Consider the following 27,020-nt stretch of genomic DNA (forward strand, 5'->3'; position numbering starts at 1 on the left):
ACTACTTCCGATCCTGACTAAGGAGGAAATTGACGAGGAGGGAGTTGACGGTGTGGTTTGCAGGCGCTTGGATACAACAGGACAACGGGATTTAGGTGTCCCTGGACTGCTTACAGTCTTAGCCAAAGTTTCTGAACTTGACAGTAACTTTTTATGAACGCGCTGCAGGTGCCGTATAAGGGAGGATGTTCCTAGGTGGTTGACGTCCCTACCCCTACTTATTTCACCTTTACATATGGTACATATGGCAAGACAGTTGTTGTCCGGATTTGGATAGAAATATTGCCAGACCAAAGAGGTGGAATGTTTGGTCTTCTGCCCAGGCATGACCGTGATGGGCTTTTTCATCCCACGGACAACAACTGTCTCCCCCGGAGCCTGATTTAAACAAACCACATCACCATCAGAATCCTCCTCGCCAACTTCCTCCTCAGCGCCAGCTACACCAGTATCCTCATCCTGTTGTACTTCAACAGTGACATCTTCAATTTGCATATCAGCAAGTGGACTGTGGGTGCTCCTTTCAGCACTTGCAGGGGGCGTGCAAATGGTGGAAAGAGCCACCTCTTCCCGTCCAGTGCTGGGAAGGTCAGGCATCGCAACCACCACCACACTTGGACTCTCCTTGGGGATTTGTGATATCTTCTTAGAAAGCACAGTTCTTCGCTGTGCTTTTGCCAGCTTAACTCTTTTGATTTTTTTAGTGGGAGGAGGGCTTCCATCGTCATGTGAAGCTGAACCACTAGTCATGAACATACTAGGGATCGACCTTAGCCGTTCCTTGCCACTCCGTGTCGTAAATGGCATATTGGCAAGTTTACGTTTCTCTTCAGCTGATTTAAATGTCTTTTTCAAGGTCATTTTCCTGAACTTTGCCATTTGGGATTGTATGTGCCCTCTACTATGACATTGGGCATCGGCCTTGGCAGACGACATTGATGGCATGTTATCGTCTATGTCATGACTAGTGGCAGCAGCTTCAGCACTAGGAGGAAGTGGTTCTTGATCTTTCTCTATTTTATTTTTATCGGAGAAAGTTTGGTCCTCCATTTATGTTATATCTATTTGATATATACGTGCGGCTAAACACAGAAAATATTTTTTTTTTTGGTTTGGACTGGAGTGTACTTTGGGGGTTACAGCACCCTTTAATGGTCAAGCCAGCCGGCCCTTTACTTATGACACAGGCGCACGCTTGGCACTACTTTGTTGATGCACGTGCGGCTACTGCGCACACAATTCACAAACACAGAAAATAATTTTTTTTTTGGTTTGGACTGGAGTGTACTTTCGGGGGTTACAGCACCCTTAACGGTCAAGCCAGCCGGCCCTTTACTTATGACACAGGCGCACGCTTAGCACTACTTTGTTGATGCACGTGCGGCTACTGCGCACACAATTCACAAACACAGAAAATTATTTTTTTTATGGTTTGGACTGGAGTGTACTTTGGGGGTTACAGCACCCTTTAACGGTCAAGCCAGCTGGCCCTTTACTTATGACACAGGCGCACGCTTGGCACTACTTTGTTGATGCACGTGCGGCTACTGCGCACACAATTCACAAACACAGAAAATATTTTTTTTTTTGGTTTGGACTGGAGTGTACTTTCGGGGGTTACAGCACTCTTAATGGTCAAGCCACCCGGCCCTTTACTTATGACACAGGCGCACGCTTGGCACTACTTTGTTGATGCACGTGCGGCTACTGCGCACACAATTCACAAACACAGAAAATAATTTTTTTTTTGGTTTGGACTGGAGTGTACTTACGGGGGTTACAGCACCCTTAACGGTCAAGCCAGCCGGCCCTTTACTTATGACACAGGCGCACGCTTGGCACTACTTTGTTGATGCACGTGCGGCTACTGCGCACACAATTCACAAACACAGAAAATAATTTTTTTTTTGGTTTGGACTGGAGTGTACTTTGGGGGTTACAGCACCCTTTAACGGTCAAGCCAGCCGGCCCTTTACTTATGACACAGGCGCACGCTTGGCACTACTTTGTTGATGCACGTGCGGCTACTGCGCACACAATTCACAAACACAGAAAATATATTATTTTTTTAGCACTTGGGGGGAGCACCCCTGATGGACAGAGCACCCCCTGGACAACACTACAGCACCCCTTTAGGACTGGGACACTGCACAGGACTTTGGAGTGGACACAGCCCCTATGGAGAACTGACTGCACAACACAGTCCAGCCAGCCCCTATGGACTTTGAAGTAGTGGACACAGCCCCTATTAACAACAGCAGCACAGCACAACACAGCCAGCCCCTATGGACTTTGAAGTAGTGGACAACAGCAGCACTACACTACACTACACTACACAGCCCTAACTCCCACCCTCCCTCTTCACTGTCCACAGCCGAGTGAGAAAATGGCGCCGACGCGGGTACCTTATATAGGATCCAAAACCCGCGAGACTCGGAAGGCGGGATGATGACGTTTTGACTCGATTTCAGATCCGAGTCAGGCGGGAAAAGTCGAGCCTGACTCGGATCGGACTCGGATCGGGGGGGCTCGGGGGGGTTCGGATTTCAGAAATCCGAACCCGCTCACCCCTAGTTCAGGTAATTGAGAAACTTACAGTTTTTAAACTATTACCTCAAGAATACGCCATTGAATAGATAGGAAATTTTAACTTGTTGCACAGCCTCAGTAGGAGCCTCAGCAGGTGTACTCACTGTGGCTTCACTTGGGTGCACAAAGATGGCCATCATTTGCGGGGTTTAGCGGCGGTCAGCTCGGTGGAAGGAAGCGGGACCCAAGGGAAAGGTGCAGAGGAGTAGTGGGTGTTAGCTGTGGCCGGGACTCGGGGACAGTAACGGGCCTTAGTGGCAGCAGTGCAGGTTGCAGTGGTGCAGACGTTAGGACCTGAGGGAGGTAGCAGCACACAGATGCAGGCTCGGATCTGGAAGATCCGTTATACCTGCTTCTGTGTTTAAAAAAACCCTGTTTAAAAAAAAATGGCGTGGCCCCACCCCCCAAAAAACAACCAGCACCCGGCTTTGAAGACCCAGTACTGGTTGTGCTAAATACAGGGGTCCCACATATTAAGCACAACCAGCATGAGGCTTTTCAGAACCAGTCCTGGTTGCCAAATTTCAGCTTCGTACCTCCAATAGCCTTTGAGGTGTAGCCCCTTAAACACCAATACCCCCCTTGGGATTTCTCTATGGGAAAATTCAGTTTTGTTTTTTTAGGGGACCCCTATGTTGTTTGTCCCCTATATTTTGGTTGTGCTCTATACAGGGAACACCTACGTAATTTGTCCCCTGTGTTTATCACAACCAGCACTGGGACTCCAAAGCTCGATGCTGGTTGTGCTGTGGGGGCACATAATTTTTTTATTTTATACTAAGCATTCATTTTTTAAAACAATGCATGGATAGATCTCACTATTGTGTCCATACATCTGTGTCTTATTGATTTGATTTTCTCAGGCGCATGCCCAGCACCAGTGAGTCCCTCTGTCACCCGCTGATGCTTCTGTGCATGGCCCTATTGCTGCCACTGCCCCACACACCTGATGCCTGCCCCTGCAGCCATCTCTCCCTCTGCACCCTTAAAGCACTTCCTGTGTGCTGTCTGCTCTTCCACCCATGTTAGTGTACCTATTTGTTGTCCTTCTGCCCTGCAGGTGACCCGATTTGCTTGTCAAAACCCTGATGGTTAATAAATTATAAAAAAGCAATTACATTCTATAGGCAAAAAACCTTACAGTTTAACATGTCCCATTAAGGCTTCTTAGACATGATCTTAAATTTCACAAAACCTACTGAATTTATGCCACTCAAACTAAAAAAAGAAATGAAATTATGATCATTAAGGCTGACACCTTAATGGACGTGTTCCTTGTGCAATACAGATATGGTATGCAATCAAACCCTGTGGTTAACTGCAGATTCAGCACTCTCACAGAGTGAGATTGCTGTCACTCACAAAATGGTGGAGCTGCTAATTCACAGAATTGTGTGCTCATTGGGATACACACATGCAGTCTATGCAACTCAGGTCTGAGCAGTTATTTGGCGCACACATCTAATTCAGTGCCCTCCTCATCGCCAGTAACATTCCATTACTGACACCTCACCAGTGATATAACTAGGATATTTGGAGCCCAGGGCAAGATAAAAAATGGAGCCCCCCCAAATACATTTCGGCGCACATGCCGAAAAAGTGAGAGTGGTCACATGTCACAAGCGGCATGGCCATTGAAAAATGAGGGCATATCAACATGACACACCACCTTTTCTCATCACTCTGGGCATATTCCTGTCCATTCCGTATGCACCTTAATGCCCCCAGTAGTAGTGCCCCTTATGCAATGTCTGCAGTAGTAGTGGTCCTTATGCAATGCCTCTAGTAAGAGTTCCCCTCATGCAATGCCCAATGTAGTAGTGCCCCTTATGCAATATCCCCAGTAGCAGTGCCCCTTATGCAATTCCCCCTGTGGTAGTGCCCCTTGTCCCTAATGCATTGCCCACAGTAGTAGTGCCCCTTATGCAATGCCCCCTGTTGTAGTGCACATTATGCAGTGCCCCCAGTAGTAGTGCCCCTTATGAAATGCCCCCTATTGTAGTGCACATTATGCAGTGCCCCATACTCAGTGCCTCCAGTAGTGCCCATTATACAGTGCCTCCAGTAGTGCCCCTTATGCAGTGCCCCCACTAGTGCCCCTTATACAGTGTCCCCAGTAGTCCCCTTATACAGTGCCCCCAGTAGTGCCCACTACATATATAACTCACAGACACACTGTCAGGATCTGCGGTTAAGAAGATCTTAGTGTTTGCAGCTCCTTCCTGAGGCATTGCATTAATTACTGCCTGTCTGTGTGCAATGTCAGGTGCAGGCTGATTGATTCTCCTGTTTGTGCACAGCACATCTGCATCCTTAAGGGAGGCTTGCTGCTTGGGGCCTGTTCCTGTTAAAACCCAGCCAGTCCTGCACTCTTTGCCCGTGATAGAGTTACTTGTGCTTCCGGTTTCCAGTCTCCGGCTTGTCAGTTGAGTTCCAGAGTCCTGTCTGTTGAGTGTCTCCCCGTCGTTTGTTCCAGCTAGGCGGCACGGTCTGCATATCATCTGTCGTGTGCTGCTTTTGTCATCAAGGCAGCACAGAGTGCTTCCCCACCATTACCGTGTGTGTTATCCTGGCGGTACAGAGTGCACTTCACCCAGGACACAGGTCAGCATCAGGCGGCTTGTGTCAAGAAGGCGACACGTGCCGCAAGCCTGCGTTCCAAGTGTGCAAGCGCACCGTCGCCAGTGTCATCCCGACGACACTGGTAGCATCTCAGCATCCTGAGTGCGCAAACCAGCGCACCGTCGCCAGTGTCATCCCAGCGACACTGGTAGCATCTCAGCGTCTTCAATGCGCAATCCAGCACACCATCGCCAGTGTCATCCCAGCGACACTGGAAGCATCGCAGCATCCGGAGTGCGCAATCCCGCGCACCATCGCCAATGTCATCCCGGCGGCACTGGTTGCATCTTAGAGTTCTGAGTGTGAAATCCAGCGCACCGTCGCCAGTGTCATCCTGGTGGCACTGGTGGCATCTTAGCGTTCTGAGTGAGCAATCCAGCGCACCGTCGCCAGTGTCATCCTGGCGACACTGGTTGCAACTCAGCCAAGCTAACACATATCAAAGACTTTCAGCCCAAAGGCTGCACCTTATCCTCAGCCCTCAGGCCACAACTTGCCAAGACTGAACAGACTGCTACTTCAACAGACCACTTTGAACAACCGCTACTTTGAACAAGACTGCTACTTCAACAGACCAAAGGTTGCACCCCATCCTCGGCCCTTAGGCCGCATCTTGCCAAGTCCAACCAGCCCTCAAGGTTGCCTTCATAGCCCAAAGGCTGCATCAACCCCCAGCCACAGGCCGTACTTGCAAGGACTAATCAGCACTCCAGGCTGCATCACATCTTAAATCCCTGGTCACGACTATTCTCTGCATTCCAGCCCTCAAGGCTGACACCAGACTCCAACCTTCAACCAAAAAACACTGCAGCAACGAGAGCCCACTCAAAGTGGTACCCCCACCAACTTCCAACTCAACCTTTGCTCTACCCAATTCCAGTTGATTCCACTCTATAATCACAACACACACACAATAGAAAACACAATACTTACCCAAATCTCCACTCCTACACCTGCCACAGTCCGCTCTTTACCCACTGCAGGAGCTGGAAGGTGGAGCTCATGTGTGAGTTCCAGCCCTGGGTGCAGCAGCCAATGAGAGTCATCTGACTCTCATCAGAATCAGACTTTATTAGCCAAGTGTAAACATATACATGGAATTTAACTCCGGTTACCACTGGCCAAGTACTCATTTCACACAACACATTACATATCACCATACATGCTAATATGTCTAAGCCAAAAAAAGTTATGATACAATAAAATTACATATAGATCTTCCTTAGCAAGCAGATGTTAATTAACGATTTAACTGCATAATTACCTGCGGAAAGAAGCTATTAGAATGTCTTGAAGTCCTAACCGGACAAAATCTATATCTTCTACCAGATGGAAGTAATTGGAACAAATCATGGCCGGGATGGGCCACATCCGCCACAATATTCTTGGACCATTTCCCGACCCTAGCCAAATAGTGGTCCTGAATCGAAGGTAGGGCAACTCCGATAATCTTTTCTGCAGACCTGACTACTCTCTGTAGACTGGTCCTATTACAAACACTAGCCGCACTGTACCACACAATAATCGAGGAACACAAAACAGACTTGACTATCGCAGAGTAAAAGAGCAGCATCAGTTCCCTTGGAGATCAAATTTCCTGAGCTGTCTAAGGAAGTATAACCTTTGATGAGCCCACTTGACAATAGCACTGGTGTTCTTCTCCCACTTCAAATCTCGGGAAATTGTAGAAAGCCAAGAATTTGAATGAATCCACCACCGATACAGCAACATCGGCCAAGATCAAAGAAGAAGCACTAGCAGACTGTTTCCTAAAGTCAAAAATCATCTCCACCATCTTAATAGGATTTAATTCTAGATTATTCCTGCCACACCATTCCTGTGCCAGCCAGTCCACCTCTCTTCTATATGCAGACTCATCCCCCCTATATCAAGCCTATGACCATGGTATCACCAGCAAACTTCAAAAGTTTAACTGATGGATACCCAGAAGTACAGTTTTTGTATACAAAGAAAACAGCAGGGGGAAAGGACACAGCTTGGAGGAGCCCCAATACTAGTCCACCGAGCATGTGAGATAAACTTCCCTACTTCAACATACTGTTTCCTGCCCTCTAACAAAATCAACAATCCAACGACAAATGGATGCAGAATCCCCCAAATTAGCCATTTTAGAGTACAGAATCTCAGGATTGATAGTGTTGAAAGCGGAACTAAAGTCCATGAACAGCACCCTGACATAGGTGCCTGGTAAATCAATGTGCTGTAAAATGTAATGCAGCCCCATATTTACAGCATCTTCAACTGATCTAATCGCCATATAAGCAAACTGCATGGGGTCCAGTGAGGAGCCTATCAATCTCTTCAAGTGGTTCAGCACCAACTGTTAAAGGGTTTTTATGACTACAGATGTCAAAGCAATAGGTCTATAGTCATTTAAGCCCGTTATGGAGGACTTCTTTGGAACCAGCACAATTTTTGAACTTTTAAAGTAGGGCGGAACTGCACACTCATCTAAGGCCCTTTTAAAAATTTCAGTAAAGACAGGAGCCAGTTGGCTAGCACAGGTTTTTAGGACAGAAGGAGACACTCTGTCCGGACCAGGGGCCTTCCTGGTCCTTTACCTATTGAACAGCCTGGCCACCTCATCCTCACTGACCAGCAGCCCTGGTAGACTACTCCCAGAACCAGGAGAGGCAAGGAGAGGAGGTTCTTCTGAACTGGGGGACGGGTCAGGACCAGAATTCAGAGCGAGATTGGGTCTTTAAAACTGACAGTAAAAGACATTCAAGTCCTCTGCCAAATTTTGACCTGTGACAGTTGGAGGAGGTGCTGACTTATAGTTGGTAATAGCCTGCATGCCCCTCCACACTGACACAGAGCATTGGCCGAGAATTCCTTTGTCAGCTTACCCGAAAAGCCTTTTTTTGCAGCTCTGATTTCTCTGGCTAACAAGTTTTTTGCTTGATTATACCGAACCCTACCACCACTTTTATGTGCCTATTCCTTGGTACGGCGGAGCTGCCTAAGTTTCGCATTAAACCAAGGTTTATCATTGTTATAGGAAAAAAAGTTTTTGTAGGCACACACAGTTCCTCAGAGTAGCCAACATATGATGTCACAACATCAGTTAGATCATCTAAATCAATATCTGTGGCCTCAAAAACATCCCAGTCAGTACACTCAACACAGGCCTAGAGATCCGATTTGGCCTCCTTAGTCCATCTCCTAGGTTTAACTGCCTTCAATTTCTGCCTAAAGCTTGGGAGAAGATGGACCAAGCAGTGATCGGAGAGCCCCAGAGCTGCACGTGGAAAGGAACGATAGGCATCCTTTAAGGTAGTATAACAATGGTCCAATGTGCGTCCCTCCCTAGTTGGGCACTTGTCACCTAACACAATAACAAATAAGTCAGGAAATTTAGACTCCAAATCATATATCTGAGAAGCCAGATGATATACAGCTTCATTAACACATGCCTGAGGGGGTGATATATACTCCAACAAAGATAAATGATACAAACTCACGTGGGGAATAAAATGGCTTACAGTTAATAATAAACAACTCCAAGTTTGAACTGCAAGACCTATGCAACACAGTAAAGTTCTTGCACCAGCCTACATTGATGTAAAAACAAACACCCCCCACCCTTTGATTTCCCAGAAAGTTCCAGGATACGGTGGGCTCTAAATAAGCAAAACCCTGGCAGAAATACAGAGTTATAGAGTCAGAAAGCCAAGTCTCGGTTAAGCACATAACAGATGAGCCAGAAATACCAGAGCTAATTCTCCCAAGCAATAATTGGAGCTCATCCCTTTTGTTCGCCAGGGAGCTGACATTAGATAGCAACACCGCTGGGAGGGATGACCTATGCCCCCTCCATCTCCTTCTCACCAGGGCACCGGCTCGCCTCCCCTTCCTGCGCTTCCCATCAAGGAAGGCTAGGACATAACCTCCACATCATTGGCTGCTAAATCAAACACAGTCACTGTGTACTACCCGGCGCTGGCGGCGGTGTTTGTTTTATTGTGTAGTGCTACACACTGAAATCACTGACCTAGACGTGGTCTGCGCCGCCTTTACAATGGCACCCAAGGCGCGTGCCCTGGCCAACCCCCCTAGTTATGCTACTGCTCCTCCCACTGCATAGTTGGTGGGTAACCTGCTGCCACCACTAAATTCCTACACTGGCACTTAGAACTGTTCATTCCACATAGGCTCCAAACACCAGACCTGTAGCCACCTACTTCTGGATATATGTTGATATGCTGCTGCAACATTTCCTGGGTAGTGTTGGCAAACCCCAATGATCCCTCACTGTAGACCAGTCTTAATGTAGTAGCTGGCAAAAGGTTTTCAGCTAAGAGACACTGGTCTCAATTCAGAACACCTGGTAAGTGGAGTAGCATTTGGTACTCATCTGCTAGTCACAGGATACAAGCAGATGCAGGCATCTAAAGGCAAGATGTTAATTGCTTATAAGTTTTTAAAAAGACTAGACCCTTGCTACAGGTGCTTGGAACAACCACAGCATATACTGTAGATATTCTTCAGAAGTACAATCCTCTCTAATAGTCAGTGGATACACACTCTTTTAAAGCCTCATCAGTCACTCATACATTAAGAGGACACAATACAGCAAGCTGTAAAACTCTAAGATTACTGTAGTACAGGAAACAGCATCCCAACATGTAAATACAACTTACTTTTCACAGGAGTTGGTCAATTGAATTCCTCATTTGCTATATCTATGACCCAAACCAGTTTGCCTTAAACACAATCTGATTTGATTTAGCACATAACTGTATCATTCCTTAAAATCTTTTTAGAAAACTCCCCTGAGTTCATTGCATCTAACAAAGGCTTGGTGTTAACACTAGGGGTACATTTACCAAAGTGAGAATTTTTAGAAGTGGAGATGTTGCATAGCAAACAATCAGATTCTACTTAACAGTTAACTAGCAACTTCTAAAAGATAATAGCTAGAATCTGATTGGTTGCTATTGGCAACATCTCCACTTCTAAAAACTCTGACTTTAGTAAATATACCCCTAATCCTTTTGCTAGGGCAAGGATGAATACCATATCACTTCCTATGCCACAGAACATGGCTATTCCTTATAAAATAAAATTCTGAATAAATAATAAAAGTGCACTCTATACATTAAAAATAACATGTTAAAAGACATGATTAAATATACATTTACAGTACATGGCATCTAGCGCCGACTGTTTATTTGAAAATGGTGCTGCAGCACAAAAAATTAACACCCTCAGTGCCATGCCCGCCATCTTGACCACACAGGCATGGCCTTTGGCCACACTATGAGTCAATACTCCTATGCTAAAGCTGAATCAATACTGTATATCCAGTTTGCCTAGATCTTATGGAAGCTGTCTAATAGTACTGGTCGATTAAAACATAAGGCTAAATGCATAAAATCATGCCAGTTTCACCCAAAAACATCTACATTTTAAATAAGTACACATAATGTGTAACCTTTAACCATTAAAACTAGCTACTTTACACCACAACGCATATTGCTATACTGGCTATTCCTAGATAATGCCACAAACAGGATTGGCATTGAGGGACTTGTAGGATCAAGGAGCACAGGTGAGAATTTATAATTAAATTTATCTCACATAATTCCTCCCACAAACAATAAACTATTATTTAGAAATAGTATTTCATTGCTAAACTAGCAATTACTGTATTTATTCAGAGCATATTCTAAAAGTTATGATTTTGGCAGTTAACATTTTCAGATAATGCTATGGCACCTTTAGTACTCTATGTGATTCTGAGTTGGACATAAAGGGTGGTATTCAATTAGGTGGGTAAATAGCAAAAATCCCGATCTGCGGGATATTTCCTGCAGGTGCGGAAATTTTGCTATTCAATTAGGAGCAGGGATTTTAATTTTTTGAGTGCGGGGAGTTTTATTTTTGAGCACCTCCGGAGCACGACCAATTTTTCCTAAAATCCATATTTTTAGGAAAAATGGTTGGGAAATTCTCTGGGACCCTGGCGGCACCCACCTAATGACTAATTAAGCAATTGGACATTTCCAATTAGCTTAAATAGTCAGTAAATACTCATCTTCCAAAGCGATGTCTTCTTCCTCCAGCATCAGGATATTCCGTTGTGCTTTACAATTGGAAACATAAATAGAACAAAACTGGGTAATAACACACAGATTTATAGGTAGGAAGGCCCTGCTCGTAAGCTTACAATCTATAGGGAAATAGGCATTGATACACAAGGATAGATGCTATATATTGCAAATTGGTCCAGCCAGAATGGAGAGTTTCTTGGTGGGCTGCATGATCCAGTCACACAGGAATGTTTGCCAAATATCAGGAGGATGTGAAAGAAAGACAATGTGTGAGGTTATGTGTGGACTGTGAAAGGGGATGTAATTAGATATGGAAGCTATGAAGGTTATGTGGGCGGTTCTGGAATCTGATAAGCTTGCCTGAAGAGGTGAGTTTTCAGGGAATGCTCGAAGGTTTGGAGACTAGAGGAAAGTCTTATTGTGCATGGTAAGGCATTCCACAGAGTGGGTGCAACCCGAAGAAAGTCCTGTAAACGTGAGTGGGAGCAAGTAATGCGTGGGGATGAGAGATGCAGATCTTGTGCTGAGCAGAGAGGTCGGGTTGGGAGAAATTTTGAAATGAGTGAGATGTATGTTGATGTGGTTTGGTTAATAGCCTTATGTTTAAGTAAAAGTATTTTATATTGAATACAGTAGAAAACCGGCAGCCAATGGAGGGTCTGACAGAGTGGTGTAGCAGACGATGAACGTTTGGCAAGGAAGATAAGCCTTGCAGCAGCATTCATATTGAATTGTAATGGCAATAGCCTGTTTTTGGGAAGGCCAGTAAGGAGACTATTGCAATAGTCAATGCGGGAAATAATGAGTGCATGGATTAGAGTTATAGCAGTGTCTTGTGTGAGATATGGTCGAATTTTGGATATGTTTTTTAGATGTATGTAACATGATTTTGAGACAGATTGAATGTGGGAAACAAAGGACAGTTCAGAGTCAAGTATGACACCTAGGCAGCGAGCTTGTGGGGCAGGGTGGATTGTCGAGTTATCAACAGAGATTGAGAGATCAAGTTGGTAACTGTTATTGGCTGGTGGAAATATAATTAAATCTGTTTTCAAAATATTAAGTTTCAGGTGGCAAGATGAAATGGCAGAAAGACATTCAGTGACATGGCCCAATACAGATGGTGATAAATCTGGGGAGGATAGGTAGATCTGATTATCATCCGCATACAGATGGTACTGAAATCAAAAAGAGCAGATTAGTTTGCCAAGAGAGGTGGTATAGATTGAGAATAGCAGAGGACCTAAGACAGAGCCTTGTGGTACTTCAACTGATAGAGGTAGCGAAGAGGAGGCAGAATCAGAAAAACGAATAGTATAAGAGCGATCAGATAGGTAGGAAGAGAACCAAGAAAGAGCTTTGTTCTTAAGACCTAGGGATTGTAGTGTTTGTTTGAGAAGAGAGTGGTCAAGAGCAGCAGAAAGATCTAGAAGAAAGAGTGAATAATGACCTTTAGCCTTGGCAGTGACCAGATCATTTACTACCTTAGTCAGTGCTGTCTCTGTGGAGTGTTGGGAATGAAAGCCAGACTGAAGTGGGTCCAATAAATTGTGTGAATTAAGAAAGTGTGTGAGGCGGGTGTAGACAAGTCTCTCAAGTAGCTTGGAGAGGCATGGGAGCTGGGAGATAGGACGGTAATTTGAGAGAGTGTTAGGGTCAGAATTTTGTTTTTTCAGAATGTGAGTAATCGTTGCATGTTTGAACAGTGATGGAAAGATGCCAGTAGAGAGAGAGAGAGAGAGAGATTACAGATTTTAGTTAGGGTTGGGATGAACACTGGAGACAGAGCTTTACTGATTTGTGAGGGTATAGGATCTAGAGGAGAGGTAATAGAGTAGGAGGATGAGAAGAGTGTAGATACTTCATCTTCATTTGTGGGGTCAAATGAAGAGAATGTGCCAGGGGGTTCAGGTAGGGAATTGAGCAGGTCATTAGCTGAGGAAGAGCATACCATTTCATTTCAGATCTTATCAATCTTGTCTTTGAAATAGGAAGCAAATCTTGTTTACAGATAGTAGCAGGTGGCTTGGTGAGGGAGGGGAAAGAAGCAGTTTAAATGTATTAAAAGGTTGCTTGGGGTTAGAGGCTTGAGCAGAGATTAGATTAGATTAGTGTCCAGAGCAGTACGATAAGAGTTGTAGACAGTCTTATATGTGAGGAAATCACTTGGAGTACGAGACCTTCGCCACTGACGTTCTACTTTACATGAGAGTTTTTGTAGAAGCTTTGTTAAGTTCGAATGCCACGGTTGACGCGAAGTATACGTGGTGTGTGATGGGTAGCTGGAGCTACTACATCAAGGGCTTTTTCTAGAATCTGGTTTAGGTGTGATGCAGCAGTCTCAGGAGAAGTGAATGTAGAAATTGGTGAGAGTCGTTGTTGTAGAGAGGTAGCTAGTTGTTGAAAGTTAATAGCATTAATATTTCTGCGGGTTTTAGGAGGTTTGGTTGATTTCAATGACACTGAGGTTGATGTAATGGAGGAGAGCGTGCAGGTGATAAGGTTGTGATCTGAGAGAGGAAAAGGAGCAATAGTCACAAATATGTAAATTCATTGCATGTGCTGTATGCCAAAACTCACTATCCCATGAAAAGAGATGAGCCTGACTCAGAATCAGATCCATAATTTGAATTTGTATTGGGTTCCTACTATAATTTATTTTCTTTATTGCAGCTGGATCTTGCATGACCCTACAAACTCCAGAGCTTGGACTAATCATTTGTACTGATGTATATGGAGAATCCCAGTACAACTCCGTTTGCAACTTCACTTGTAAAGAGGGATTTGAAATAAAAGGATCAAACTCATTATTGTGCCAGAGCTCAGGAGAATGGACCGAAGCTCCACCAACATGTCTAGGTAAACAGCTATTGTCCAATGTAACAGTGTAGTAATGCAATTTTCTTAATGCATTATTTTACCCTTTAATTATTAGTGACATTTCTACAAAAAATCCATATAAAAAACAGCACAAGTAGATTTTTCATGTATATGTGCTGAACCTAAATGACCAAAACACTATTACGTACAACACACAGTGGCTGGGCCGGGTGGCAGGGTGCCATGTGCCCCCCCGACCGCAGCGTCATGCAGACTGCTCGCCACGGGCAGTCTGTGTCTATGTGACACAGGCTGCACCGCGCGTGTAGCGCTGACCGGACGGAGTTCGGCCAGCGCTACACAGTGACTAACACACAGCCGCCAGCACCGGCAGCTGTGTGTTTGTTTTGAGTGGCAGCCAATGAGAGTCTGTCAGACTCTCACTTACTGCCGCTGCGCCCACTGCAGGAGCTGCTCCATCTTACGGCTCCTGCAGTGGGTAATGGGAGAGACGTCATGACGTCTCTCCCATAATGCAGAGCGGTCCGGCCCGGGAGGACGAACGGAGGAGCGGATGGTGGTGGCGGGAGCGGGGATTCAGGTAAGTGTTTTTTTTTATTATTACGTGTGGCACTACAAGGGGGAGAGCACTACTGGGGTCACTAAAAGAGGGAGAGCACTACTGGGGGAACTAAAAGGGGGAGAGCACTACTGGGGGTACTAAAAGGGGGAGAGCACTACTGGGGGCACTAAAAGGGGGACAGCACTACTGGGGGCACTAAAAGGGGAGAGCACTACTGGGGCACTGCAAGGGGGAGAGCACTACTGGGGGCACCACATGGGGAGACCACCACTGGGGGCACTAAAAGGGGGATTACTACAGGGGGCACAACAAGGGGGGGACTACTACTGGGGGAACTACAAGGGGGATTACTGCTGGGGGTACTACAAGGGGGGGATTACTACTGGGGGCACTACAAGGGGGGGACCACTACTGGGGGCACTACAAGGGGGGGATTACTACTGGGGGCACTACAAGGGGGGGACTACTACTGGGAGCACTACAAGGGCGGGACTACTACTGGGTGCACTACAAGGGGGGTACTACTGCTGGGGGCACTACAAGGGGGGTACTACTACTGGGAGCACTACAAGGGGGAGACCACTACTGCGGGCACTACGAGGGGGGGACTACTACTGGGGGCACTACAAGGAGGAGACCACAACTGGGGCACTACAAGGGGGAGCACTAATGGGGGCACTACAAGGGGGAAAACTACTGTGGGCACAACAAGGGGGAACACTACTGGGGGAACTACAAGGGGGATTACTACAGGGGGAACTACAAGGGAGGATTACTATGGGGGGCACTACAAGGGGGGGACTACTATGGGGGGCACTACAAGGGGGGGCACTAAAAGGGGGGCACCACTACTGGGGGCACTACAAGGGGGAGAGCACTACTGGGGGCACTACAAGGGGGAGACCACTACTGGGGACACTACAAGGGGGAGCACTACTGGGGGCACTATAAGGGGGAACACCACTGGGGGCACAACAAGGGGGAACACTACTGGGGGAACTACAAGGGGGGATTACTATGGAGGGAACTACAAGGGGGGATTACTACGGGGGGCACTACAAGGGGGGCTACTACTGGGGGCACTACAAGGGGGAGACCACTACTGGGAGCACTACAAGGGGGGACTACTACTGGGGGCACTGCATAGGGGGTACCACTACTGGGGGCACTATATAAGGGGCTTACTACTGGGGGCACAAGGGGCACTGCTCAGGGGGGACCACTACTGGGGGCACTATATAACGGGCTTACTACTTGGGGGCACAAGGGGCACTGCACAGGGGAGACCACTACTGGGGGCACTGTATAAGGGGCACTCCATAGGAGGATCACTACTGGGGGCACTACTGGAGGCCTGCATATGGGCACCACTACAGGGGGCTGCCCCTAATCTTTATTTTTACTTTACATTAATTCCATATGGACCCGCCTCCTCCCTGGAACACTTGAGGGGGGGGCGCCATAGCACGCACATGCTCCGGGCACCCTGGCTACACGCTACTCCTCTGCCAGGGCCACCTGCATGCATTTGCACCCCAGGCTAAAAGTTGCCAGCCAGCCCCTGACAACACAACTGTTCCATTATTGCTGAATCACTTTTATTTGCACATTATTAGATCCCAGATAACAGGATAACAGTTAAATACAGAACACTATATACTAATGGGCTCAGTACGGGATGCAGGTGCTCGTGACCAGGCAGTCAGTTTCCGAAGTCGGCGTCCCGACAGGGTTAGGATACAGACACCTGTTGGTCGGTTTCCTAACCCTCTCCCTCTTACTACCACTAACCCTAACCCTCCCTTTCTGGTGATAAAAACCTAACCTTCTCCTTCCCCCGCACCCTAACCCTTTCCCCCTTAGTGCCTAACCCATCCCCTAGCACCTAACCCTTACCATCCCCCTAACCCTAATGCTAACCACCACTAACCCAGCTACTTACCTTCGTGATTCTGACAGGAGCTGGGATTCCAGCGCTCCGAATGTGGTCACTATTATGACTGCATCCCATACTGATATACAAAGGCAAAAAGCTTTATCAGGATAAGCAGCACAATCTGGAAAATCCTTATCTCACAACTCCATAGTATCTCATCCACAACCACTCCACAGTGCATTCAGACACAAATAACATGATTGTTGCACTGGCAGAGAGGCAGCAAGTTGTCCTGTTTATGTCAGTAAAGCTAAGCACTCACTATAAGATTATGGCCAACGATTAATCAGGTTGACCAAAACTATCCTGAAATCGGCTGTTGTACAGCGTACACAATACCCAGTAATATTTTATTTATTCAATACCCATTTATACATTCAATTTCAAATCATATCGCCAATAATGTCTCCATACACTCTGCCTGATTCAGAGATTTACATAAATCCCATATTTATGTAAATCTCCGATTCATCTTTAAATCAGGGCTACTATACACTAGACATCGGGCTGAGGTTCGTACACACTGCATTTTCTGAATGATCCCAAAACTTTGTGAACGACATGGCGTGTATAGCACATATTATATCGGGAGCTGATTCCATTTATTTTGGTTAATGCTTATTCCATTTATTGGGCTCTGGTGTAATTTACATGCTAAACAATTTTCCGGTCAACAATCCAATATCTGTCAAGTTGGCCCAAATATTGTATAGTGTGGGTCTAGCTATAAGCTAGGTACACACTATTCAATTATCAGGCATTATGGGTCCGATCAGCCAATAATGTCCGATAATTGGATAGCGTGTATGCAGGAGCGTAGGAGTGTTCAAAGCCGATAAACAGCTTCCAATGTTCCTGCAATGCTCAGATTAGGGGAACAAAATCATTCCCATCGTCCCGATCCCAATCAAGAGATGCATGGAAAGTACACACTGAGCAAGAAATTGCTCTGTGCGTATGGGTGCACACTGATCCAATATTCACTCTGTCAGATCTGATCTTTTAACGATTTGGCGGCACCCGTCTGTTAGTGTATACCAAGACTTAGTCTTGCTTCTTTTGTACTCTGTATATTTATTCATAGAGATGAGTGTTGCAACACAGCATATAATCAGTGTTTCTCAGCCAGTTTGACACTACAAAAACAAAAATAAGTTTTATAAATAGAAAAGAGGCATTTACTCAAAGCTAGCTCATGAGACTAAGCCAGACCATAGCTCATGAGATAAACCAGCTTGGTAACGCTGGTTTAGCTTGTGTTCCACCTTAGAGGAAGCTGTAGAGCGCGTCATTTCCGGTGACACGTGCGGCCTGGATTACAAGTCCGGTGGCTGGCGGCATTACACAGGTGAGCGCATGTTTGGAGGATGATTGTGGGCGTAAACAGGTGGCTAGGTAAGTATATCAGGCAGAGATGGCTTGTTGTTTAACACGCTGCCCCAGGAAGAAGGTGCCTGTGTGCACCGAAATGGCTTTTCGGGCATTGGGCTGCTCACCCTGATCTACACATGGAACGATGAGTATTATGTGCCTTATAAGATGACATGGAAAGCTGCTTTTTCCTCTTTGAGTCCGCACTTTATACAAATTTTGCACGTTTAATGCCTTGTGGAACTGATTATGGGATGCATGCCCTGCATTATATAAAGATGTTTTTTGCATTTAAACTGGAGAGCTGATCGTTTATCATTGGACTGCTACTATATTTAATTCTTTATGGTCATGCACCCTATTATTGTGAGAAGTTTGAGTGTACAAATGTTTCTATTTTTTTCTATATATATATATACAGTCAGGTCCATAAATATTGGGACATTGTCAGAATTTTCATATTTTGGCCTCTATTCACCACCACAATGGCTTTGAAATGAAACAAACAAGATGTGCTTTAACTGCAGACTTTCAGATTTAATTTGAGGGTAATTACAACCAAATCAGGTGAATGGTGTAGGAATTACAACGGTTTCTATATGTGTCTCCCACTTTTTAAGGGGCCAAAAGTAATGGGACAAACTAAACAATCCTAAATCTAACTTTCACTTTTTAATACTTTGTTGCAAATCCTTTGCAGGCAATTACAGCCTGAAGTCTGGAACACATAGACATCACCTGACGCTGGGTTTCATTCCTGGTGATGCTCTGCCAGGCCTCTACTGCAAATGTCTTCAGTTCCTGCTTATTCTTGGGGCATTTTCCCTTCAGTTTTGTCTTCATCAAGTGAAATGCATGCTCAATCAGATTCAGGTCAGGGGATTGACTTGGCCATTGCATAATATTCCACTTTTTAGCCTTAAAAAACTCTTTGGTTGCTTTTGCAGAATACTTTGGGTCATTGTCCATCTGCATTGTGAAGCGCCGTCCAAAGAGTTCTGAAGCATTTGACTGAATATGAGCATATAATATTGCCCAAAACACTTCAGAAATCATTCTGCTGCTTTTGTCAGCAGTCACCTCATCAATAAATACAAGGGAACCAGTTCCATTGGCAGCCATACATGCCCACACCATGACACTACCACCACCATGCTTCACTGATGAGGTGGTATGTTTTGGATCATGAGCAGTTCCTTTCCTTCTCCATACTCTTCTCTTCCCATCACTCTGGTACAAGTTGATCTTTGTCTCATCTGTCCATAGGATGTTGTTCCAGAACTGTAATGGCTTTTTTAGATGTTGTTTGGCAAACTCTAATCTGGTCTTCCTGTTTTTGAGGCTCACCAATGTTTTACATCTTGTGGTGAACCCTCTATATTCACTCTTGCGAAGTCTTCTCTTGATTGTTGACTTTGACACATATACACCTACCTCCTGGAGAGTGTTCTTGATTTGGACAACTGTTGTGAAGGGGTTTTTCTACACCAGGGAAATAATTCTTCTGTCATCCACCACAGTTGTTTTCCGTGGTCTTCCGGGTCTTTTGGTGTTGCTGAGCTCTCCGGTGCGTTCTTTCTTTTTAAGAATGTTCCAAACAGTTGATTTGGCCACACCTAATGTTTTTGCTATCTCTCTGATGGGTTTGTTTTGATTTTTCAGCCTATTGATGGCTTGCTTCACTGATAGTGACAGCTCTTTGGATCTTATATTGAGAGTCGACAGCAACTGATTTCAAATGCAAATGTCACACCTAGAATCAACTCCAGACCTTTTACCTGCTTAATTGATAATGAAATAACGAGGGAATAGCCCACACCTGTCCATGAAATAGCTTTTGAGTTGATAGTCCCATTACTTTTGGCCCCTTAAAAAGTGGGAGGCACATATAGAAACCGTTGTAATTCCTACACCGTTCACCTGATTTGGATGTAATTACCCTCAAATTAAATCTGAAAGTCTGCAGTTAAAGCACATCTTGTTTGTTTCATTTCAAAGCCATTGTGGTGGTGAATAGAGGCCAAAATATGAAAATTCTGACAATGTCCCAATATTTATGGACCTGACTGTATATATATATGACAGACTCAATCCACGGCACTCGACCATCTGGGGTGCCCTTGGTATGTGACCACACCATCTACATAAAAAATATCATACAAACTCGGCACTCACATGCTTTTCAAACTGCAACTCCTTTGAACATAGGGAATGTTGGTTCCAAAATATTGCAATAATTTGTTAAGCTGGCCACCGCTTCACGGTCATTCCCATGTAGCCAGTCCCTACACTGATTCTCAGATAAATGAACTTGATCTGCCATCTTGGGCTCAAGCTTGCATACATTTTAAACATGAAACTGGGTCCTGCCTTAAAGAGACAGGACCGCACCCAGGGCTATCAGTTAATAAGCACCTGGAAAAAGAAAAAAGTTTGTCTTACATTTGAAAAACAGGGTGCCCTAGCAAGTGTGACCACAAAATTTAAATAAACGACAGGCTAAATTTTGTGGTCACACTTGCTAGGGCACCCTGTTTTCAAATGTAAGACAAACTTTTTTCTTTTTCCAGGTGCTTATTAACTGATAGCCCTGGGTGCGGTCCTGTCTCTTTAAGGCAGGACCCAGTTTCATGTTTAAAATGTATGCAAGCTTGAGCCCAAGATGGCAGATCAAGTTCATTTATCTGAGAATCAGTGTAGGGACTGGCTACATGGGAATGACCGTGAAGCGGTGTCCAGCTTAACAAATTATTGCAATATTTTGGAACCAACATTCCCTATGTTCAAAGGAGTTGCAGTTTGAAAAGCATGTGAGTGCCGAGTTTGTATGATATTTATATATATATATATATATATATATATATATCTACTTCAGAGACTGGATATTTTATTGGTTCTCAATGACCCAAAAACTCCATCATTATTTCTAATTTTTTAATCAATACATGTGGTGGTGCTCTGTAACAATCTTATAGCTAGTAGAAATGAGAAAAAAACAGAACAAAAAGATAAGATTAATGTCTGGTGCACTAATTGGGTTAGTACATCATAGTATCCAATTAGTACTCTGGAATAATTCTAAAATATAACTTTTATTAACATAATTTGTTAAAAATTTAGCTTATTCCAAAATTAGGCAAACTATATAGCAATTAAAATGAAAGAATTTAAATGAAAGTGTGTATACATATTGTGATAGGATCATTGGTAAAGTGGTCTGTGGCAGGTACATTTGTCCCAGATTCCTGTCTTATGTGTTTTAAACCCCCAGGAGAAAGTCTGCAGTGTAGCAGGCTTGAGTTTCGGCTTTTTGAAAAGCCGGTTTGGGACCTGGGGGTTGTGGGTGAGAGGAGAGGGAGGGCTCCACCCACGGCCACTCCAGGTTTTGGTTCTCGCAGCCTGGTAACAGGTTGTTAGGGTTTCCACCTGAGAGTGGCCAATATAAGCCTAGTGTGTTGAGGGCTGATTGTCTCACCTGGGAGAGCAGACAGGGAGTTTGCTCAGAGACACTTGAAAACCTAACTGTGAGTGTTGTGCTGTGCCTTGGTTGCTGGTGAGGGCATTAGGCCCTGCCAGGTTCTGGTAGTGAGGGAACTACCTGTGAAGTTAGTGCCCCGACAGGGCTAGGATTTATGTTTATGTTTTCTTTATGTTTGTTTCTGACATTGTACAATAAAGACTGGCGCCGACCAGCTTGTACTTGCATCCAGACTGGTGTGCTGCTTCCCTGCTGCTGTGTGTGTGTGTAAGGAAGGAGTCCTCTACCCAGGAGAGGGACCCCCTAACCTAACTGTGTCACAATATGGTGGAGAATGCGGGCACGTGATTGTGGCCCGCCAACTGATGTGCCTCCCATTGAGGTGGGAAGTGTTGTTGGGCCAGGTGATCGTCTGCCTGATTTAGAGGTCAGAAGAGAGGTCTTTGCCGTGGAGCAGTTGAATGACCCTACTTTGGTAAAAGCCAGGGAGAATGTAAAAGTAGTTGATGGTAAACCCGTAGACCCTGATAGTCCTTTGTCCTATCCCCACATGGCAATGTGTCAGGATTTGTTATATCAGGTGACTAAGAAGGGGGAAGATATTGTGGAACAACTAATAGTTCCCAAAGCCTACAGAAGAACAGTGTTGGATCTGGCCCATGGTCATATAACGGCAGGCCATCTAGGGGTAGAGAAAACCACTGAGCGAATAATGCAGAGGTTTTTCTGGCCCGGGCTTCATAAAGAGGTGTCTGACTTTTGCACATCCTGCCCTGAGTATCAGTATCATGCTCCCAGGCCACATTTTAAGGGTCCACTAGTTCCATTGCCTATTATAGAGGTGCCGTTTGAAAGAATAGCGATGGATTTGGTTGGACCCTTAATGAAGTCTGCCAGGGGACACCAGTATATTCTGGTCAAAATGGATTATGCTACCAGGTACCCGGAAGCGATCCCGTTGCGTAATACGTCAACCAAGACCATTGCCAGAGAGCTAGTTCATGTCTTTAGCAGGCTGGTTATACCCAAGGAGATACTAACTGACCAGGGTACACCATTTATGTCAAAAGTCATGAAAGAGTTATGTTGCCTGTTCAAAATTGAACAGTTAAGAACTTCGGTTTATCACCCCCAAACCGATGGGCTGGTCGAGAAGTTTAACAAGACGTTAAAACACATGCTTAGGAAAGTGGTCGACAAGGATGGTAGGGATTGGGATTACTTATTGCCGTATTTATTGTTGGCCATAAGAGAAGTTCCCCAGTCCTCCACCGGGTTTTCACCCTTCGACTTGTTGTATGGGAGACACCCAAGGGGGTTACTAGACATTGCCAAAGAGACATGGGAGGGGCAGTCTAGTCCTTACAAAACCGTGATTGAGTATGTTTCTCAAATGCAGGAGAGAATTGCTGCGGTAGTGCCGATAGTGAGAGAGCACCTGGAACAGGCTCAACAGGCACAGCAGAGGGTATACAACCGCAATGCTCGGTTACGCAGCTTTGCTCCTGGGGACAGAGTGTTAGTATTGGTTCCCACTGTGGAAAATAAACTTTTGGCTAAATGGCAAAGGCCCTTTGAAATCTTAGAAAGAGTGGGGCAGGTCAATTACAAAGTTTACCAGCCGGGGAAAAGAAAGCCGGAACAGATATACCATATAAATCTGTTAAAGCCCTGGAAAGATAGAACGGCACTGTTGGCCGTCCGAGCCCCTCCAGTAAATCCAGGGCCCTTAGTTCCCGAAGTGACAGTGGCAAGAACCCTGTTGGCAATTCAACAACAAGAGGTCAAGGAGTTTCTGATCAGAAATAGGGTGCTGTTCTCTGACGTACCTGGGAAAACCTCGGTCATTAAACATGACATCATCACTGACCCAGGGGTTAAAGTTAATCTAAAGCCCTATAGGTTGCCAGAAGCACAAAGAGAATCGGTGTCGAAAGAAATTAAAAATATGCTAGAGTTAGGGGTTATTGAAGAATCACATAGTGAATGGTCAAGTCCCATTGTGTTGATTCCAAAGCCCGATGGGAGTGTGCGTTTCTGCAATGACTTCCGAAAGTTGAACAGTGTTTAAAAATTCGATGCCTACCCGATGCCAAGAGTGGATGAATTGATTGAGAGACTAGGGATGGCAAGGTATTTAACCACTCTTGACCTAACCAAAGGGTATTGGCAAGTACCGTTAACCGAGAGCGCCAAACAAAAGACAGCTTTTTCAGCGCCAGAGGGCTTGTTTCAGTACAAGATGTTGCTCTTCGGGCTACATGGGGCACCTGCTACCTTCCAAAGAATGATGGACAGGATTCTAAGGCCCCATAGACGGTATGCGGCTGCTTATCTGGATGATGTGGTCATTCATAGTCCTGAATGGCAGTCTCACTTACCCAGGGTACAAGCAGTTTTGGACTCCATCTATAAGGCAGGTTTGACAGCCAACCCAAAAAAGTGTTGTCTAGGCATGGAGGAAGTAAAATATCTGGGATACACCATTGGCAGAGGCCTGATAAAGCCTCAGCTCAATAAAGTTGATGCCATACAAAACTGGCCATGGCCTCTGAATAAGAAGCAGGTGAGAGCCTTCTTGGGAATTACGGGGTACTACAGGAGGTTTATACCCAACTTTGCCACCATGGCAGTCCCACTGACTGACCTGACCAAAGGCAAACAAAAAGTCATGGTAGAATGGAGTTCTGAGGCGGAGAAAGCTTTTCAGGAGTTGAAAGTAGCGTTGTGTTCCCAACCAGTCCTGATGACTCCTAATTTTGAAAGGGAATTCATAGTACAAACCGATGCATCAGAAGTAGGTATAGGAGCGGTCCTGTCCCTGAACAAGGAGGGTGAGGAACACCCTATTTTCTATCTAAGTAGAAAGTTGAATGTACATGAGAGAAACTATGCCACAGTGGAGAAGGAGGCGTTGGCCATAAAGTGGGCATTAGAGGCTCTCAGGTACTACTTGGTTGGAAGAAAGTTCAAATTGATCACTGACCATGCCCCTTTGAAGTGGATGTCCGAAAATAAGGACAGTAATGCGAGAATTACGAGATGGTTCTTGGCGTTACAAACTTTTACATTTTCAGTGGAACACAGGCCAGGAAGCCAGCTGGCCAATGCTGATGCGTTGTCACGCGTCCATTGTTTGGGGGCTTCAGTTGTTCCGCCCCACAGGTCGAAACAAAGGGGGGGGATATGTGATAGGATCATTGGTAAAGTGGTCTGTGGCAGGTACATTTGTCACAGATTCCTGTCTTATGTGTTTTAAACCCCCAGGAGAAAGTCTGCAGTGTAGCAGGCTTGAGTTTCGGCTTTTTGAAAAGCCGGTTTGGGATCTGGGGGTTGTGGGTGAGAGGAGAGGGAGGGCTCCACCCATGGCCACTCCAGGTTTTGGTTCTCGCAGCCTGGTAACAGGTTGTTAGGGTTTCCACCTGAGAGTGGCCAATATTAGCCTAGTGTGCTGAGGGCTGATTGTCTCACCTGGGAGAGCAGACAGGGAGTTTGGTCAGAGACACTTGAAAACCTAACTGTGAGTGTTGTGCTGTGCCTTGGTTGCTGGTGAGGGCATTAGGCCCTTCCAGGTTCTGGTAGTGAGGGAACTACCTGTGAAGTTAGTGCCCCGACAGGGCTAGGATTTATGTTTATGTTTTCTTTATGTTATTTCTGACATTGTACAATAAAGACTGGCGCCGACCAGCTTGTACTTGCATCCAGACTGGTGTGCTGCTTCCCTGCTGCTGTGTGTGTGTGTGTGTGTAAGGAAGGAGTCCTCTACCCAGGAGAGGGACCCCCTAACCTAACTGTGTCACAATATGTAAAAAATATATATTTTGAGTGGTTTTAAAATGCCACCTGTCGTTGGTCTGTTCACGTGCTTTATTTTAATACAGAGTACTTATTGGTTTATTAATGCAGCCAGTTCTCATACTTCAACATTGGGCTTGAATCGTAATTCTCTACGCACATAAATGTATACCCTTTATTAATGGGTGATATATAAGATCAGGAGCTTTTAGTGATGATTTAATGCTGTAACTTTTCCGGGACAGATATGAAAATATCATTCTCCACAATTTATAATTGTCTTACCAGCTCATATAGCTTTTATATTTGAATGATACACAGTCACAGTGTTGTGTTATTATTATGCAATGGTTTTAAATATCAGTTGTTAGATACATATGTATATCTTGGATATCTACAGTAGTTTCCCACAGGTATTTGTTTCTTTATGTCATAGTTACAAATCTCTAACACTCCTGTGACACAGATTATTCCTTAAGTATGTCTCAATTGCAGACTTTATTATAACTCATCTGTCTTACAATCCTAGTAAATGTGTCTATTTGTTCATTAATTTCCCTTTGTTTAGCGGTACTAGCTGGTGGACATATCTACGCTATTAAATGATCGTTACTGCCCATGTTCACAGCCTTCACTAAAGCTCCGTATACATACGGTGTTATATCTTCTCAGCTTTGTTGAAGTCTACCTTTTATCAGGTGTTCCATTGTTGCATATAGTAATACAGTCCAATATAGTATACTTAATAATTTGTAATTTTATTAATTAATTAAATAAATAGATCTAGCCCTTTTAAATGGGAGAACATGTCTCTTAGGGTTAATGCAGCAATCAACCCCCATTGACATTGTTACAGAGTATTTATACTTTATTACAAGCTTCAGGTAATACGCCCCCTGTACACCCACTGACATTATCAGATAGACAAAGTTTGCTCTTATGGTCTTATGGTTTCTTCCTGTGCTTGGCAGTTAAAAAGAAAAAGATTCCTTTCTGAGATGATCATGGTGTTCTGCATTTCTATATTTGGTGCGGCTCTTTCACTAAATTTCTCTTGCACACAATTATACATAAATGGACAAGCTATGGTACACACTTTCAGATAAACAGTTTTCTTAGGGAGCAGCCTTAAAGACACCTTACCTAATTTCTCCATTTAAATGGTGGTGCAAAAACCATATTCATTATACAGCATACAGCATATGTAAATATGGAATTAAGTAAATATGTTTCTTGTAAATTAGTCTTCCACAGCTTATTTATCAGTATTGTTGCAATGCATAATTATACTCATGCTGTACATACAGCTCCCCGTATAAGCCTGGTGTTACATATACATTGTTATGTTATTAAATACATTTGTTCAACGTGTTATTGCATTTGATGGTGCTAAAGACTGGCAGCAGTGTGGAACGCCAATGCGCGTTTTGCCAGAGGACTGGTTTTTCAAGGCACTGCCATGAAATGCAGTCATGTGGGATTATAGTTTGCAGCATGAACTAGGGACATTGCTGTGATCCAGCCTATACTTAATACATGGATACTGCTGCTAGATCATTCACATATTACAAACACTCTGCTAACAGTGCCAATATATGTTTTGCATAGACTGCTTTAACAAGGCAACTGGAGCAGGAACATAGAAAATCCTTAAATAGATCATGTAGCCAATAGCCTTCCATTACATGCTGTTTGATGTGAAAAAGGCGCTGTGTCTGTTAATGTTGATACAATCATCATTCTATTAGG

The 27,020-nt window shown here is 44.8% G+C and overlaps 1 protein-coding gene across 2 annotated transcripts in view; it reads left to right on the forward strand.

Moving 5' to 3' along the window:
* Positions 1-27,020, forward strand: part of LOC148537611 (E-selectin-like) — a 228,256-nt gene that overhangs the window by 143,397 nt on the left and 57,839 nt on the right. For both annotated transcript variants that reach the window (XM_088460535.1, XM_088460536.1), the window contains one exon: positions 13,962-14,147. In XM_088460535.1, the coding sequence (XP_088316661.1) occupies positions 13,962-14,147 (186 nt within the window). The remainder of the gene's footprint in view (positions 1-13,961; positions 14,148-27,020) is intronic.

This window comes from Taudactylus pleione, unplaced genomic scaffold (genome assembly GCF_031769625.1).
Source record: "Taudactylus pleione unplaced genomic scaffold, aTauple2 ptg000048l, whole genome shotgun sequence".
Classification (NCBI taxonomy): Eukaryota; Metazoa; Chordata; class Amphibia; order Anura; family Myobatrachidae; genus Taudactylus; species Taudactylus pleione.